The following is a 17,801-nucleotide window of genomic DNA, read 5'->3' as shown; positions in this document are numbered from 1 at the left end:
TTCACTGATTATGACCTAATTTGCTGTTCTGTTTATTTATGATTTTTTTTTCATATTCTGACAGGTTTCTGAGTTCAGTGGATGAATTTTTCTTCATTTTATGAAATAGGTTAGTTTAATCTTTTAAACTGTTCTGTATGTCTTGGATCCTGACAGATTCCCTACTACTCCTGAATCTCTTCCTTGTATGAACCCCACTTCTGTTGGTGCTGTAAAATAACTTGGTCACTAAGTACTGGCTATTTTTGGTGATACAACTTTGGTTTCTTTTATTAATCATTTACAATCACTCTGGGTTCTCTGGGCTCTGTTATCACTAAGATCAACAGAGTACCCACCATTTTAGTGTCAAACTGTGATAAACACTGGGCTGTAAACAGTATCTAATTCTCAGAGTAGTTCTGCAAGGTGGCAATTATAATTTATAGTAAGCTGAGGCTCAAACATTAAGCTTCTAAAACTAGGATGTAAAGAAGTGAGAATTCTAGATTAAGACTTGCTGTATTTTCTCCAATTAAAAGAATATTCACTTGGATCAGTTTAGTGAGGTTTTGACAGTAATGCTATTTATCTACAAAACCTTCAAGGACAGAAACAACTGAGGGCATTACCTTATAAGATACAGCTATATATAAATAGCAATAAAATGTCATAAATTACAGTGAGGTCTTATATGATACAGCAAATCCTAACAATGGGATTTTCAAAGTTAACCCAATTGCCAAATTAATTTGGTTATAGCAATAACTATCTATTGCTTTCTTAAACCCTAAGACAGCAGGAACCTTCTATAAAGCCCATGTTTCTCCCAGTCCTGAAACCTCTAGGGGGAGGCTCACTTTCCTGCATGTTTCTCTCAAGTCATACCAACTGATACTGCATCTGCTGATCCCAACCTAATCAATACAACCGGTATCACCTTAGCATGTTTCACTTCAGACTGTACCCAGAGATGTCAGGCGTGGAATGTCAGCCCTTTAGCTTCACTACTCTGGTGAGACCGTTCCTAGCTCAAAAGACTCCTTAACTTCTTTTTTTTTTAAAATTTGTTTTTAATATTTATTTATTTTCCCTTTTGTTGCCCTTATTGTTGTTGTAGTTATTACTGCTGTTGTTATTAATGTTATCGTTGTTAGGACAGAAAGAAATGGAGAGAGAGGGAGAGAAAGATAGACACCCGGAGACCTGCTTCACCACCTGTGAAGCAACTCCCCTGCAGGTGGGGAGCGGGGGCTCGAACTGGGATCCTTACACTGGTCCTTGCACTTCGTGCCACGTGCACTTAGCCTGCTGTGCTACCTCCCAACTCCTTAACAAAAGCTCAAAACCTAGATATAGACACAGGACCCATGAGATAGGAAGTATGTACATGTATCCAGAAGTTAAGGGAAAATATATACCTTAAAGAAAAGTACAAAATAACTTGCAGTGAGTCAATAAATGAGGCAAGAAAGTAGAAAGAACTAAAAAGACACCATAAAGTACCTAATGAAATAGTTTCTACTTAGACCTAAATACCTTCCTCACTTACCTCCTATTACACATCCCCCAAACACTCCAAAGCTAACCATGTTAGACAAAGTAAGGACTATAAAAGCTGAATAGGGTCAAGAGACTGGCATACATTAAGGCCACCCCAATAGCTATGGCCCTAGTCAGGGAGCCCTGGGGTTCCCACACAGACATGATGGCCCTAGCCCTCTAACAGATCCACATTTCCACAGTCACTGGTCATTTCCATCAGTAACAACATAATGTACCCCTTTGTGGGCCCCTACAGGGCCTTGCCTTCAATGTGAATCAATAATGATAGGGAATGTTCCATTATCCGAAGGGAGGTTGGACAACATACTCTACCTACTACTCAAAGAAGATGGGTCCTGAAATTAGTGCAGCCTGGAATGTTCCTAGTAATGAGCACAGAATGTGAGCTCAGACCTACAGGGATGCAGAGGTTACGTAGGCTCCTGTGCTAAATATCAAACCGGTGGGGTTTACAGTTAACAATATGTATGTACTTCCCCATATTTGGGAGATACTCTTTTCCCTGATCCAGCTTTCTAGTCCTTTTTCTAACTATGACACCATTTCCCCAGATGATAACCTGGGTCCACCTGCATATTAGATGTCAGGCTCAAGCAGCTGTGTTTCTCTCTGCTCCTCTCCCAGGTGAACTAGGAATACCAAAGGAGATCATCTGGGACTGCAACAAGGCAGGACTAGAACTGACATCAGGAACCCACCAAATCACCAGTGAGTGCAAATATGTGTGGCTCATGGACAGAGAGGACCCTAGGGAGAGATTAAGTGACTGGTAACAGTCCAGCAGTTTACCGGTTGAGGCACCACCTTTGGTTTGTTTTACCAACAAAAAGACTGCTGAAGGGAGGAGAGGACTCCCCTAAGACTCACCAAATGCAACTGTTGAGTCTCCACTGCTACTGCCCTCAGAGGCTGAAGCAGCAGGGGGAGGCCCTGAGCTGACATCTGGGAACAGAGAACTGACCAGGAAACTCAGGAGAACAGCTACACCTCAGTGGCCTAGCAGTGGGGCTGTCTAGGGGGAACCTTTCCACATTGTTTTCCTGATGAGAACATGATGAATAATTGCCTCAGAAACTACAGACTATAAACATGACTTGTTTAGAAACTCACATGATCAGGCAGTGCATTGGATCGACCTTCTCATGGTGTATCCCGTGAGTACCCACTCATTGGGGAAACTGACGATCCTTCCTAGCCGACTGAATCCACATGGATCCCAGTCACTTTCAAAGCCAGCAACAAGCAGACATCAGGCTCAACCTGACGCTGTTGACTGGCTACGGAAGAAGGGCAAACGCTAGAAGAAGGGGAAACTGACGATCCTTCCTAGCCGACTGAATCCACATGGGTCCCAGTCACTTTCAAAGCCAGCAACAAGCAGCTCCTGACAGCTTTCAACCTGACCTGTTGACTGGCTACGGAAGAAGGGCAAACGCTAGAAGAAGAAGGCAGTGCTGCCCAGCATGGCAGAGAAGCTAAATTGAGCCTGGAGCTTTGGATCCTGGGGAGTAAGGGTTTCTTTGCACAACCACTGTCCTATCTCTCCCCCACCCTGCCTTATCTCTTGGTCAGGGATTAAGGTAAGAAGCCTACTTATAGTTTAAAATACCTCAGGATCCCATAGCCTAGAGGGAAGAAAAAGAACAAAAGAGCCTCTGTGCTCCAACTCAGGGATTAAAATAATATTGAAACAACTGTTAATATCCACAGCTGTGAACTCTTTTAAGTACAAAACTCTTTAAGTATAAAAGGTAGCAGCAACAAATGCTGGAAAGGTTGTGGGGGGGGGGGGTCAAAGGAACCCTCCTGCACTGCTGATAGGAATGTGAATTGGTCCAACCCCTGTGGAGAGCAGTCTGGAGAACTCTCAGAAGGCTAGAAATGGACCCACCTGATTGACCTGCTATTCTTCTCCTGGGGATATATCCTAAAGAACCAAACATACACATCCAAAATGATTTCTGTATACCTATATTTATAGCAGCACAATTTGTAATGGCCAAAACTTAGAAGCAACCAGGTGTCCAACAACAGATGAGTGGCTGAGTAAGTTGTGGCATATATACAGAATGGAACACTACTCAGGTATTAAAAATAATGATTTCGCTTTCTTTACCCCATCTTGGATGAAGCTTGAAGATACTATCCTAAGTGAGATAAATCAGAAACAAAAGGATGACTATGGGATGATCGCACTCATAGATAGAAGTTGAATAACAAGATCAGAAGGGAAAACACTAAGCAGAACTTGGACTGGAGTCGGTGTATTGCACCAAAGTAAAAGACTCTGGGGTATGTGGAAGGGTTCAGGTCCTGGAACATGACGGCAGAGGAGGACCTAGTGGGGATTGTATTGTTATGTGGAAATGTTATATATGTACAAACTATTACATTTTACTGTTTATTGTAAACCTTTAAATCCCCAATAAAGAAATTAAAAAAAAAATGGCTGGGAGTCGGGCAGTAGCCCAGCGGGTTAAGCACATGTGGTGCGAAGTGCAAGGACCAGCGTAAGAATCCTGGTTCAAGCCCCCTGGCTCCCCACCTGCAGGGGAGTCACTTCACAGGTGGTGAAGCAGGTCTGCAGGTATCTATCTTTCTCTCCCCCTCTCTGTCTCCCCTCCTCTCTTGATTTCTCTCTGTCCTATCCAACGACAGCAACAACAACAACAATAATAATCACAACAATGATAAAACAACAAGGGAAACAAAAGGGAAAAAATGGTCTCCAGGAGTAGTGAATTCATGGTGCAGGCACCAAGCCCTGGCAATAACCCTGGAGGCAACAACAACAACAACAACAACAACAAAAACAACAAAAAGTGGCCAGGAGCAGTGGATTTGTAGTCCTGGAGGGCGCTGAGCCCCAGCAATAACCCTGGAGCCCCCCCCCCCCCAAAAAAAAGTAACACCATTTATTTTCCATATTGGTACCATTATAAAAATTAATCTGATATCTCATTACAGTAACCTGCATTTGTTTTTGAAATGCCAGTAAACACTGAGTTTCATACCAAATGAGTTCTACTTATATCATTCTCAAACATTTGAGTTGTGTAAGACTTAAAAAAAAATTTTTTTTTAATTAGAGGGTTTTACTCAGTTTTGGTTACTGATAGTGTGAGGATTAAACTTCGGGCTTCTTGCATAATGTGTTACCTCCTGATCTTGAGAAAGTTCTTTTAAAATGTATGTCAACTTTGCTTGCTTTAAGGCATTAAATAGTTTAGATACTTTGCTTGGCAAGGTCTCATGAACTAGATGAGAGAAGATGAGGGTCCATTCCTCCATATACACAAAGTGGAGAAAAAGGAGATAATAAATACTAGAAACAGGCAGAGAGCCCAATATCTAGACCTCTGAGGTGGTGTGCAGATGCTGTAGTGTAACACATCGAAGAGATACTAAATCATCCCGCAAATAATGCAAAACTGTGGTTTGGGAGGTGGCCCAGTGGACAAAGTGTTGGGCTATCAGACATGAGGTCCTCAGTTCAGTCTCTAGCAACACAAGTGCCAGAGTGATGTCTGGTTCTTTCTCTTTCCTCCTCTCCCTCTCAACACACACACACACACACACACACACACACACACACACACACACACACACACACACACTCACTCTACAAAGCGTTGGCTAGCAATTAAAGAATAGCAAATTAATGTCCCACCAACCAATAAAAATGAAATACATAGTGAATAGACTGGTATTCATATTCATTCATTTCAGAGGCAGTCTTAAGATAAAAAAATAAAGCAGCACGGAGGTGGCACAGTGGATAAAGCTTTGGACTCTCAAACACAAGGCCCTGAGTTCAATCACACCATGGCACATGCCAGAGTGATGCTCTAGCTCCTTGTTTTTTGTTTTTTTTTTCTGTTTTTTCTTTTTACCAGATAACTGCTCAGCTCTGGCTTATGGTGGTGCTGGGGACTAAATCAGAGATCCTGGTGCCTCAGGCAAGAAAGTTATGTTGCATAACCATTATACTATCTTCCCACTCCTGGTTTTGTTTATCTCTCTAATAAATAAAAAAACAACAACTGCGAGTCAGGCGGTAGCGCAGTGGGTTAAGCACACGTGGCGCAAAGCGCAAGGACCAGTGTAAGGATCCCTGTTCGAGCCCCCAGCTCTCCACCTGCAGGGGAGTCGCTTCACAGGCGGTGAAGCAGGTCTGCACCCTCTCTCACCCTCTGTCTTTCCCACCTCCATTTTTCTCTGTCCTATCCAACAATGACAACATGAGTAACTACAACAATAAAACAAGGGCAACAAAAGGGAATAAATAAATATTAAAAAAAAGAAAAAAATTATAACCAAAAAGGGGAAGAAACAATAGAAAATCTTCAGTTGGCAAGATATTTCAATACATTTTTGGAAGATAACAGATGGTTGAGTGATGACCAATATGTCTGTGTCTGAAGCCATTATGTGGAATAGTACTGCAGTAAAAGGGAGGTGGCCATAGTGAAGGTCAGGAGGTAAGAGGAGTGGAGAGTCACTGAGTTTGTATATGAAATGTCAGCCCTCCCCAGCTGCCTGAATGGCTAGAAGTCAGATACATCCACCAGCTAGAAAGCAAAAGGTCTTTCTCTAAAACAGTGGTTTGCTAAGACACAGTTTTTTGCTCCCTCTCCCAGTTTCTGATTCACTTGTGTTTGCTAGGAGCAGGAGGGAGAGGTGAAGAGGAAGTAACTCTTAAGGGATGGTGTCTCTTTTTGAAGTGAAAAACATGTCTAAGGCTATAATACCTTGACCTCCTCTGAGGTGAAAAAATTCAAGTATAGAGATAAAAACTACTTAGGTTTACCACACAAAAGCTATCACTGGGGTTTGCTGCCTGCATGACACTCCATAGCTTCCAGTGTGGTCATTTTTCTTTCTTCTTTTTCTTATACTGACAGAAGTAGAGACTAGAGAAGTCACCTACTGCACTGCTTCACTGCTTGTAAAACCTCCCCCCACAGTTGGGAACTGGAGGCTTGAACCAGGGTCCTTGTGCATTCTACCAGGTATGTCACTACCTGGATCCATTATATATATACTTTTTTTTTGGCTTCCAGGGTATTGCTGGGGCTTGGTATCTGCACCACTAATCCACTGCTCCTGAAGGCTATTTTTTTTTTTAATTTTTAAAATTTATTTAAACAAGGAGACATTAACAAAACCATAGGATAAGAGGGTTACTACTCCACACAATTCCCACCACCATCTCCGTATCCCATCCCCTCCTCTGGTAATTTTTCTATTCTTTATCCCTCTGGGAGTATGGACCCAAGGTCATTGTGGGGTGCAGAAGGTCTGGCTTCTGTAATTGCTTCCCCGCTGAACATGGGCGTTGACTGGTCGACTGAAGGCTATTTTTCCCCCTTTTGTTGCCCTTGCTATTTATCGTTGTTGTGGTTATTATTGTTGTTGTTATTGCTGTAATTGTTGTTTGATAGGACAGACAGAAATCGAGAGAGGAGGGGAAGATAGAGAGGGGGAGAGAAAGATAGATACCTGCTGATCTGCTACACCACTTGTGAAGTGACCCTTCTGCAGGTGGGGAGCTGGGGACCGGTCCTTGCGCTTTGTGCCATAAGCACTTAACCCGCTGCGCTACCGCCCGACCCCCTAGTTGTTTATTTTTAAAGGATGAATCTTATGATATGTGAGCTACGTTTTAATAAAGTTCCACTTAAAAAAATTACTTATTCCTCTGTCCAGATGATTCTCAAAAAGTCTACCAGATAGGCTTGAACAATTATCAAATCATGCCTTTGTCTTCCTGATGCTAAACATGTTAAATTTCTTCAACCATTCCATTAGGCCATGTGGTTCAGATCTCTCTCATCCTGGCTGCTGTCCAAAAGTCAGGCAGGCTACAAATTCATAATTTATTTATATGAAGGTGGTAAAGAAAAGGGCCAGAAAAGCTAGATGATTTCCCAACTTGTGACAGTCTGTTAAATATAATGCATTCAAGGATAACAAATTAAACATACAAGTACTAAAATTATTCCATGGCCAGATAAAGATAACATGTATTACAGTAGTGAAAAATGATATGCCATATAATTCCTTGTAGTAGTGGAGAGAAAATGTTGTATTTATTAGTTTTCTGCTGTTTTAGAACAAGAAAAACAATAGAGTCTGCACCAAACATATCAGCCAGTAGTCATTAAAAATAAATGACATTCAGAATGACTCTCATGCAGTCAATCTGCTGATAAGGTTACTTCTAAATTTGATTCAGCCTAGACAGGATGAAATATCCTCACCATATTCTCTTTGGGCCTTCAGGAAAAAAGTTCACAAGTTATTACATGTCAAATTTCTTATTTTAAAGTCGATCTTGCTCATTAATCTGTAAAGAGTCATGAAGGTTGGAGATCTCTCTCTCTCTCTCTCTCTCTCTCTTTGTATTCTAGGACCTAATGTTGTGTTTGGCCTTACAGCTACTCAATAAATAACTTTTCAATTGGATTAAGATAGATTTTTGAGCCCTCTGGATCAGGCAAGTGACAGTAATAGAAACAAAGGAGAATAAGATATAATTTGAGAAATATACAGACTAGTGGCAGGATAAGTATACTAAAGATCATTTTAATTTTTTATATGTAGAATTGCTAACAGCTCCCTCTGAAAAATATTATTAAAAAAGATTAATTTGGGGGCTGGATGGTAGTGCACCAGGTTAAGTGCACACAGTGTGGAGTGCAAGGACTGGTGCAAGGACCCTGGTTCGAGCCCCTGGCTCTCCACCTGCAGGGTGGTCGCTTCACACGTAGTGAAGCAGGTCTGCAGGTGTCTGTCTTTCTCTCTCCCTCTCTATCTTCCCCTCATCTCTCAATTTCTCCCTGTCCTATCCAACAATAACAACAATAGCAAAAACAAGAACAATGGAAAATGAGCAGTGGATTCATAGTGCTGGCACCAAGCCCCAGTGATAAATAACCCTAAAGGCAAAAAAAATAAAAAAAGGTTCATTCACTTCTAAATAATAGTCAGCTAGACAAATGACATTCTACAGGTGGGAAATGAAGAGATTGCTTGTAACAGATATGAACTCTATAACATTATTCTTATGTTGTCACTTTATATTTGTTCAGGATTTTTTAAACATAGAGACAGAATAACAAAGGTACAGAGACAAAGTAAAAAGGATCAAAACACCAAAGAAAAAGCTTCCTTCAATGAAGTGGGGGCCAGCCTCAAACTTGGGCCATGCACATGGCAAAACAGCATACAATCCAAGTGAGCTATTTTGCTGCATTATTCTTCGTAACTTAGAAAGAGAGTAAGAGATTTCAGTACTTTATCATTTACGGAGTTCCCCTAGTGCTACCAATGATGCTCACATGTGATACAGGTACTCAAATCTAGAGCCTTCTATGTGGTAAGGCATGGTAAGGCATGGGAGAACCAGTGACTGGCCCTCATTTAGGATTTTCTTCACTGTAGTAATTCTACATGTACTCCTTTTTTTTAAAAAAAAAAAAAATTTCATTTATTTACTTATTTTCCTTTTTTGTTGCCCCTGTTGCTTTTATCATTGTTATGGTTATTATTATTGTTCTTACTGATGTTGGTGTTGCCAGATATGACAGAGAGAAATGGAGAAAGGAGGGGAAGACAGAGACGGGGAGAGAAAGACACCTGCAGACCTGCTTCACCACTTGTGAAGCAACGCCCCTGCAGGTGGGGAGCTGGGGGCTCGAACTGGGAACCTTATGCTGGTCCTTGAGTTTTGTGCCATGTGTGCTTTACCTGCTGTGCTACAGCCCAACCCCCCCCCATGTATTCCTTCTTATGACCTTCAGTTCCTATTGTATCCATGTGTTGATAACTATACTGTAAACCACTAGCCTCCCGTAAAATGACTGAAAAAATAAAGGACCTTCAATTCTCTTAATTCTACCATTTTATTTTTATTTTTTTAAACACTTAAAAAATTTTTAAGATTTTTAAAATATTTATTTATTTTATTCCCTTTTGTTGCCCTTGATTTGTTGTAGTTATTATTGTTGTTGTTATTGACGTCATTGTTGTTGGATACGGCAGAGAGAAATGGAGAGGAGGGGAAGACAGAGGAGAGAAAGATAGACACCTGCAGACCTGCTTCACCTCCTGTGAAGCGACACCCCTGCAGATGGGGAGCTGGGGGCTCCAACCAGGATCTTTATGCTGGTCCTTGCGCTTTATGCCATGTGCGCTTAACCTGCTGTGCTACCGCCCATCTCCCCCCTTTTTTGATTTTTTAAAAAACATTTTTATTTATTATTAGATAGAGACAGAGAAATTGGGAGGGGAGAGGGAGATAGACAGAGAGACACCTACAGCCCTGCTTCACCACTCATAAAGCTTTCCCCCTACAGGTGGGGACCAGGGGCTTGAACCTGGGTCCTTGTGCACTATAATGTGTGCGCTTAATCAGGTACGCCACTGCCTGGCCCCTTAATTCTACCATTTTATACACTGCTATTATCTGCCCCATATCTCCACACTCCTTTCTTTTCTTCCTTTCTCCCTCACCCTTCTCCTCTCTTTTTTTATTTTTTAACTAGGACACTTCTCTGAATATGGTGGTGCTAGGAAATGAACCTGAAACTTCAGAGCCTCAGGCATGAAATTCTTTTCAAGTTTTTTTATTATTATATTTATTTATTTATCAGATAGAGACAGCCAGAAATCTAGAGGGAAGGTGAGATAGAGGGGGAGAGAGACACCAGCACTACTTTGCCACTTGGCAAAGCTTTTCCCCTGCAGGTGGGGCATTACTTGTTATCCATTACTTGTTAAGAATGAGGACACTTTTTTTTTTTTTGTCTTTGAGGGGCTTACATATAATCTATGAAGTGAAAGCATGGAAGGAATGACAAATAGGTTAAATGTTTAAAATAAGGTATTTTTTTTTATAGGATATGAAATGGGTACTAGTCTAAGAGACAGAAATAGTTTTTAAAATATTCTATTGAGAGAAAAATAGGAAAGAGTAAAAAAAAATAGTTGTATATAATTTGATCCATGAGGAATGAATGACCAAGAGAAGAAGCAGTCTAATATTACAGGAAAAAGCATGAGAAACACGGGAGAGCATGGAATGCATGGTATGAATAAAATAACATTAATCAAAGACCCTGAGAAGCAAATGAATAAAGTTCACATAAGCATCTAGGTATCCAGTGGGTAAAGAATGAGAAAGTCATATGGAGAGGAGGAAAGTTTCACACTCAGTTATAAAAAGCACCTCTGTGTAATGGCCTCACACATACTGCCATTCTCACCACAGCTACTTCATACAGCAGGATGAGCTCATCCCCAGGATGATTGTTTCCTGGCTTCTGAGCTCAACATCTGAACTGATGAGATAACCCAAGGGAATGAATTTAGGATTGCTCAGAGCAATCATAAAGCAACCAATTAATCAAACTGAAATGAAATCAGCTTAAAAACTCAAGCCCCTTCCCCAAAGGAAAAAGCTATTGTCTTCTCACTATAAAATAAACACTAGGTTTTCAAATCTGAAAAAAAAAAGGTAACTTTGAGAAAGTACAAGTAGATATAGCAACTAATTACCAGTTGAATATTGGTGTATATTTTCCCAGACCTTCTCTTATAATTCCATACACACACACACATTGCAAAAAGCAGAAAAGATAAGCTATAGTCTATTTCATAACCACCATAGCATGCTGTAAACTTACACCATCAATTTAACTATTCCTGAGAGTTAATATTTCACGACTCTCACACTTCCTTTGAGGATGTATTAATTCCATAAGGCTGCAGTAACCATGAAATGGTCATGAAATAGGTGGCTTAAGGCAACATAAATTTATTTTCTCACTGCTTTGGAGGTTAGAAATTTGCAACTGAGGTGCTAAGCAGAGTTACTATGGTTCCTCTGAAGGTTCTGGGGAAGAATCTTTCCTTATCTACTTCTAGTGTCTGATGGCTCCTAACATACCCTGGAAAACCTCAATATTACTCCAACCTCTGCTTTGGTCTCCACAGGACCCTTCCCTACTTTATCTCTGTGTCACTGTATTTAATTCTCCCTAAGAGCCTAGTCACTGGATTTGGGGCCCACCCTAGTCCAGCATTTTAACTTGATTATAACTGTAAAAATTTAACTTCCAAATAAGCCTGTACACAGAGAACTCATCTTCTTGGGAAATATAATTCAAACTACTTCAGAAGCCATAAAAAAAAAAAAAAAGGAATTCCCACAATTATTTTCAAATAGAGTAACACTCACTGAATCCTTTTAGAAGTCTATGACACATATGGTGATCATATGTGTCAAGACATGAAAATCCTTCTTTATATTTTTTATGTATAAATACTGATAAATTATCCCTAACTTAGCTTAAAAAGAGTAAAATATTATGAAACCAAAAGGATGATGGATACCTAAGATCCACACTGGATAAGAGGAAGGAAGGACAGGTCAAACAATTTTGGGTACATTACAGCACAAAATAAGAAACTACTCAAAATCAAAGGTTTTTCATGATGACTCTGGGTTTTTTTGGATTATTAAATTTTTTTCTTCCATCTTTCAACCTTTCAAGACAGGTTCCAGGTGTGTTTCTTTTTAAATGAAGTGGGCTAGTGTTACTATGCTTCACAGTGGTTTGGTCTCATCCCCCCACCTCTGGGAGATTGTGGTTTAGCCCCTGCTAGTTTCGCGCTTCTCTTTCTCCCAGCCCCCTACCCTACGTACTTCCTGAGTTCCTGCCACAGCCGCCAGAGGAGAAGGATGCAGGACAGATCTGTGTGGTGATTAGTTTAGGAGTCTCTCTCTGCCACCTGAGGAGAAAGATGGAGGAGCACATTGCCCGCTTGTGAATGAAGATTAAACTGCATTCTCAGCTCAGCCATGTGTCTCTGGTCGTCTCTCTTACCTGCCTGTGAAGCCAGCCCAGTTATAACAACAGGCTAGTACCTGATTCAGATATGAAATATCTTCAGTCATACATATGACTAAATTCTAATTGCATATTGAGAATGTTGAGGGGGTCAGGCGGTAGCGCAGAAGGTTAAGTGCACGTGGCGCAAAGCGCAAAGACAGTGTAAGGATGCTGTTGGAGCCCCCGGCTCACCACCTGCAGGGGAGTGAATTCACAGGCATTGAAGCAGGTCTGCAGGTGTCTATCTTTCTCTTCCCCTCTCTGTCTTCCCCTCCTCTCTCCATTTCTCTCTGTCCTAGCTGACAACGATGACATCAATAACAACACAATAACCACAACGATAAAAAACAAGGGCAACAAAAGGGAATAAATATTTAAAAAAAAGTCATTCATGAAATCAAATAAATAAATAAGTAAGTAAGTAAATAAATGAGAATGAGAGAGAGAGAATATGAGGAATTCCATACCCTGACATCACTTCTAGGTGAAGTTGTCCTGAGACAGTTAAGAAAGCAGGAACATTGAAGAAATTCTCATCAGATCCATTTATTTTGCTTGAAGGCTACAAATGAAAAACACAAGTTATATGTTTTGTTCTGCTTTCCATGTCCACATCCATGATACAAACAAATGTGATAATGCCACATGAAGACCTGTCTTTCTCAGGAAATAATGAAGACAGTATTCAGTATACAACTAAAGGAGAAGATGGCAGCCCAGAAAGTACTAAGACCAACAAAATCTGCCTTCTATTTTTAAAAACTTCATTGATCAAAGGGCAAAGTACTTTTGTAACGAAATACTCTTATTAAAAAGTATATAGCGCAGGTGGAGGAGGGGGCAGATAGCATAATGGTTATGCAAAAGATTTTCATGCCTGAGGCTCTGGAAAGTCCCAGGTTCAATCCTTGGCACTACCATAAGCAGTGCTCTGGTAAAAACAAAAACAATCCAAACATTTTTTTGTGACATCACTGAGACAGCACTGCTCTGGAACTTTCTTAAAGACAGAGAAACAGAGGAAGAGCGGGAAAGGCACAAAGCACGAAAGCTTTCCCTATTGCATTGGGGGGGGGGGGGTCAGACTTGAACCTGGGTTGTGCACATTACAAAGATGGCATCTTCCTTAGGTGAGCTATTTTGCTAGCACTGAATTTTAAAACTTATCTTCAGTTATCACTGGCTTATAAATTTATAAGATCTCAGGTGTGTGTGTGTGTGTGTGTGTGTGAATGTGTGTGTGTTTGTGTTTCACTCCTTGCATTCACCATCTGAGTAACTGTATCCAACCGGACACCTCTTTGCTGCCTATGATGGTCTAAGAGACAGTCTGGTTACTTTTTTTTTAAGTTTGTTTGCTGTAGTTATCTATATTATTGTATGGTAAACAGTCTGGTAGTTGTTTTTCACCTTTTATTTCACTTAGCATAATCACTTCCAGTCTGTCCTGAATAATGCAGGTTTAATAAAAGTTTAATAAAAAGTTTACAAGATCATAAGATTACAGGGGTTTTGTTTCCCACAGTACATATTACCACATTTATGCTTCTTCTCTGTCACCCAAGGATAACTACCATAGTTTTGACAAAACCTTAATGATAATTTGACTAGCTTTATCAAATTTATGTGTTTCAGTTCTTTATATTGAACGCATGAGCAAAACCACCTAGTAGCTGACTTTCAGATAAATGCAGGTCATTTGGTAATAAATATAAACTATAGCAGCAAAAGTCTTTGAATACAAATACCAAATTAATGCAACCCACAACAACCCTGGATCCATACTCCCAGAGAGATAGAGAATGGGAAGGCTATCAGGGGAGGGGGTGGGATGTGGAGATCGGGTTATGGGAATTGTGTGGAATTGTACCCCTCTTATTCTATGGTTTTGTTAATGTCTCCTTTCTTAAATAAATAAAAAAAATTAATGAAACCTTAAGGCATTATATATGATAACAAGTGTGAAGCAAAAAGATACAAGATTTAAAAATTAAAAAGTACTAGGGAGAAAATGTCATCATTGAGGCAGACTGGGAGTATGGACCGACCAGTCAACGCCCATGTTCAGCGGGGAAGCAATTACAGAAGCCAGACCTTCTACCTTCTGCAACCCTTAATGATCCTGGGTCCATGCTCCCAGAGGGATAGAGAATGGGAAAGCTATCAGGGGAGAGGGTGGGATATGGAGATTGGGTGGTGGGAATTGTGTGGAGTTGTACCCCTCCTACCTTATGGTTTTGTTAATTAATCCTTTCTTAAACAAAAAAAAATTAAAAAAAAAATTGACACATATTCATTATATGTTTATGTTAGACTCACATTTCTCCATTTTTGAAATTGAGACTTTAAAGACGAGAAAGAACATGAGAATTTGCTTCTATTTTCTCTATATTAAGAATGAAACTATTTAGTCATTTTAGTGTTTAAATAATACTAAATCTGAATGTTTAATAGTTCATTTTTGGAAAAAATATCCAACTACAATATTTTAATCACACTTTATTTTTAAAAGTATATTGGATGCTTCACAGAAACTAATCAGAAGTTATCTTAAGTACTTTAAATGCAACTGGACATTTTTATATTGGAGGTAATAGTAAAATATGTTATATTTGGAAAGTAGTATGTATTGATATATATTTTTAAATTTTTATTTATAAAAAGGAAACATGGACAAAAACCATAGAATAGGAGGGGTACAACTCCACACAATTCCCATCACCTCACCATAACTCCATATCCCATCCCTTCCCTCAGATACATTTACTTATTATATCACTCCTTATATTATTACAATCATGTGTGGAATATTTTTACTTGTTTTCCTATCCCAATATACTTTGCACTATTTTAATAAATTTTGAGAGTCTGTATCTCTAGATTAAGTGTTCCATAAGCAGAAGGAATTTTATATTGCCTGTTTATATGGACATCCTAACATATTGAAGAGAACATATATTTTATATATTTATATATAAATGATTTATATATACTAAGCTAATAAATGATATATATATGCATATGTATTTATATATAATGTTTTAGATAGGCAAATGTTAAAATGTGTATTTTTTTCTATCTTAAACATGGTCCTATGGTCCAGGAGGTGGTGCAGTGGCTAGGGAGGTGGCGCAGTGGCTACGGCACTAGACTCTCAAGCATGAGGTACTAAGTTCTATCCCCGGCAGCATATGTACCAGAGTGATGGCTGGTTCTTCCTCTCCTCCTATCTTTCTCATGAATAAATAAATTCTTTTAAAAAAGAAAAAAAAAAGAAAATGTCATCATTTAAAGACATAGAGGACAGCATGCATGTAAATGTGTTATACATAAAAGTAATATATATATATATATATATATATATATATATATATATATATATACTTTATGTATGAATACCTCTAAGAGGATCTTTCTGGAGTTCATCTATTTTGTTACCCTGTTCTGATACTGTTTTAGCTTGTTCAGCTAGTTGTGTTCTTAGCTCAGCTATTTCAGCTTTCAGTTATGTAATAACCTTGAGATAATTAGTGTTTTCTTCCAGAGTCTCATTTGTTGTTTTGCATTTCTGATGACAGTTCTTTCAAACTCTTTACTCACTCCTGTGACTATTTCCTTAACTAGTGTTTGGATGTTGACCTCATTATTTTGTGCTTCACCCTTTGGGGGGCTTTTAGCTGGACTCTTGTCCTTGTTCATTTCTCCAATATTTCTTCTTGTTCATTTAACCATTTTATATATTATGTTATGAGTTCCCTCTCTTAGTACTTTTCAAATTACTGATCACTCATGCCTGGATTGACTTGTGCCTAAGTAAGGTAATTAAAGGGTTCACAGTTGTGGAAGTTAACAGTTACTTCAATAGTATTTTAATCCCTGATTTGGAGCACAGTGGCCTTAAAAGCCTCTTTTGTGCTTTGTTCTTCACTGCAGGCTATGGGAGCCTGAGGGCTCTTAAACTATAAACAGGCTTCTTAGCTTAATCACTGACTCCTGACCAAGAGATAAAGCAGATTGTGGCAGAGATAATCCAGTGGTTATGCAAAGAGACTTTCATAGCCCCACTGCTATGCCACCAAGGTATAGGTCTTCTCCTGAGTTTCCTGGTTAGTTCTCTGTCCCTTGGTGTCAGCACAGGGCCTCCCTGCCGCTGCTCCAGATTCTGAGGGCAGTAGCAATGGAGACTCAGAGTTGCACTTGGTGAGTCTCCGGGGAGTCCTCTCCTCCCTTCAGTTGTTGGTGAAAGAGAATGGAGGTGGTGTCTCAATTGATAAACTGCTGGACTGTTAGCAGCTACTTAATCTCTCCTTAGGCTCCTCTCTGTCCACCAGCCACACATGCTTGCACTCAGTGCTGATTTGGTGGGCTCCTGAAGTTGTTCTAGTCCTGTCTTGTTTTGGTCCTAGGTGGTCTCCTTTGGTATTCCTAGTTGATCCGGGAGAGGAGAGAAACATATCTGCTGCTGCTCATAGCCCCGCTTCTGGAAATCCCCAGGAATCTTTCTTACACCGTTCTTGTCTCACTATCCTTTGCTTGAACATATTCTACCTATTTCTTCCTCCCCTTTCATACTTTAAAGTTGTCTCATATTTCTATGTCTTGTGCTTCTAAGTCTGTTTTACTGTGTAAAACCTTGTTAAATATTCCTTATTTCCTTCTCTGTGGCACTCCCTTTAAAAACTCTTGCAAGGCAGGTCTGGTAATGGCAAATATCTTCAGTTCTTTTATGTCTGGTACTGACAATCCTACAGGATGAAGTATATGTGGTTGCTAGTTATCTTTTTTTTCTTCATTTTTTCCTTTATTGGGGGATTAATGGTTTATAGTCAACAATAAGATACAGCTTGTGAAGTGACCCCCTGCAGGTGGGTAGCCAGGTGCTTGAACCAGGATCCTTAGGCCGGTCCTTGTGCTTCACACCATGTGTGCTACCGCCTGAACCTCCCCCCCCCCCCCCATTCTACTTATTTTAAGATTGTGTCAGATATAAGATTAGCTGTTCCTGTCTTTTTTTTTGGTCCATTAGCTTGTATGATAGTTCTCCATCCTTTCATTTTGAGTCTGATTGTCTTGTTGAGTTAGGTGGGATTCCTGCAGATAACTTATGATTGTGTTGTGTTTTCTGATCCATCTTCCTACTCTGTGCCTTTTAGTAGGTGAATTCAGGCCATTGACATTTATTAAGATATTTTAATGCCATTGTTCTAAACTTTTCGAGTAATCTGATATATGGCATATATATATCAGATATATGGCATATCAGATTACTCTAAAAGTTTAGAACAATGGCATTAAAATATTTATGGTGATGTGATTGTTTATAGGAGACCTTTCAGAAGTTCTTGCTGGGCAGGCATG

The 17,801-nt window shown here is 39.7% G+C and overlaps 1 protein-coding gene across 5 annotated transcripts in view; it reads right to left on the bottom strand.

Annotated features, from left to right (window-relative positions):
- NARS2 (asparaginyl-tRNA synthetase 2, mitochondrial) overlaps positions 1-17,801 on the bottom strand; it is a 138,401-nt gene that overhangs the window by 78,315 nt on the left and 42,285 nt on the right. For all 5 annotated transcript variants that reach the window (XM_060176679.1, XM_060176676.1, XM_016193439.2 and 2 more), the window contains one exon: positions 12,911-13,005. In XM_060176679.1, coding sequence (XP_060032662.1) covers positions 12,911-13,005 — 95 coding nt within the window. The remainder of the gene's footprint in view (positions 1-12,910; positions 13,006-17,801) is intronic.

Source organism: Erinaceus europaeus, chromosome 17 (assembly GCF_950295315.1).
Source record: "Erinaceus europaeus chromosome 17, mEriEur2.1, whole genome shotgun sequence".
NCBI lineage: Eukaryota > Metazoa > Chordata > Mammalia > Eulipotyphla > Erinaceidae > Erinaceus > Erinaceus europaeus.
This window is presented reverse-complemented; position numbering and strand designations above follow the sequence as displayed.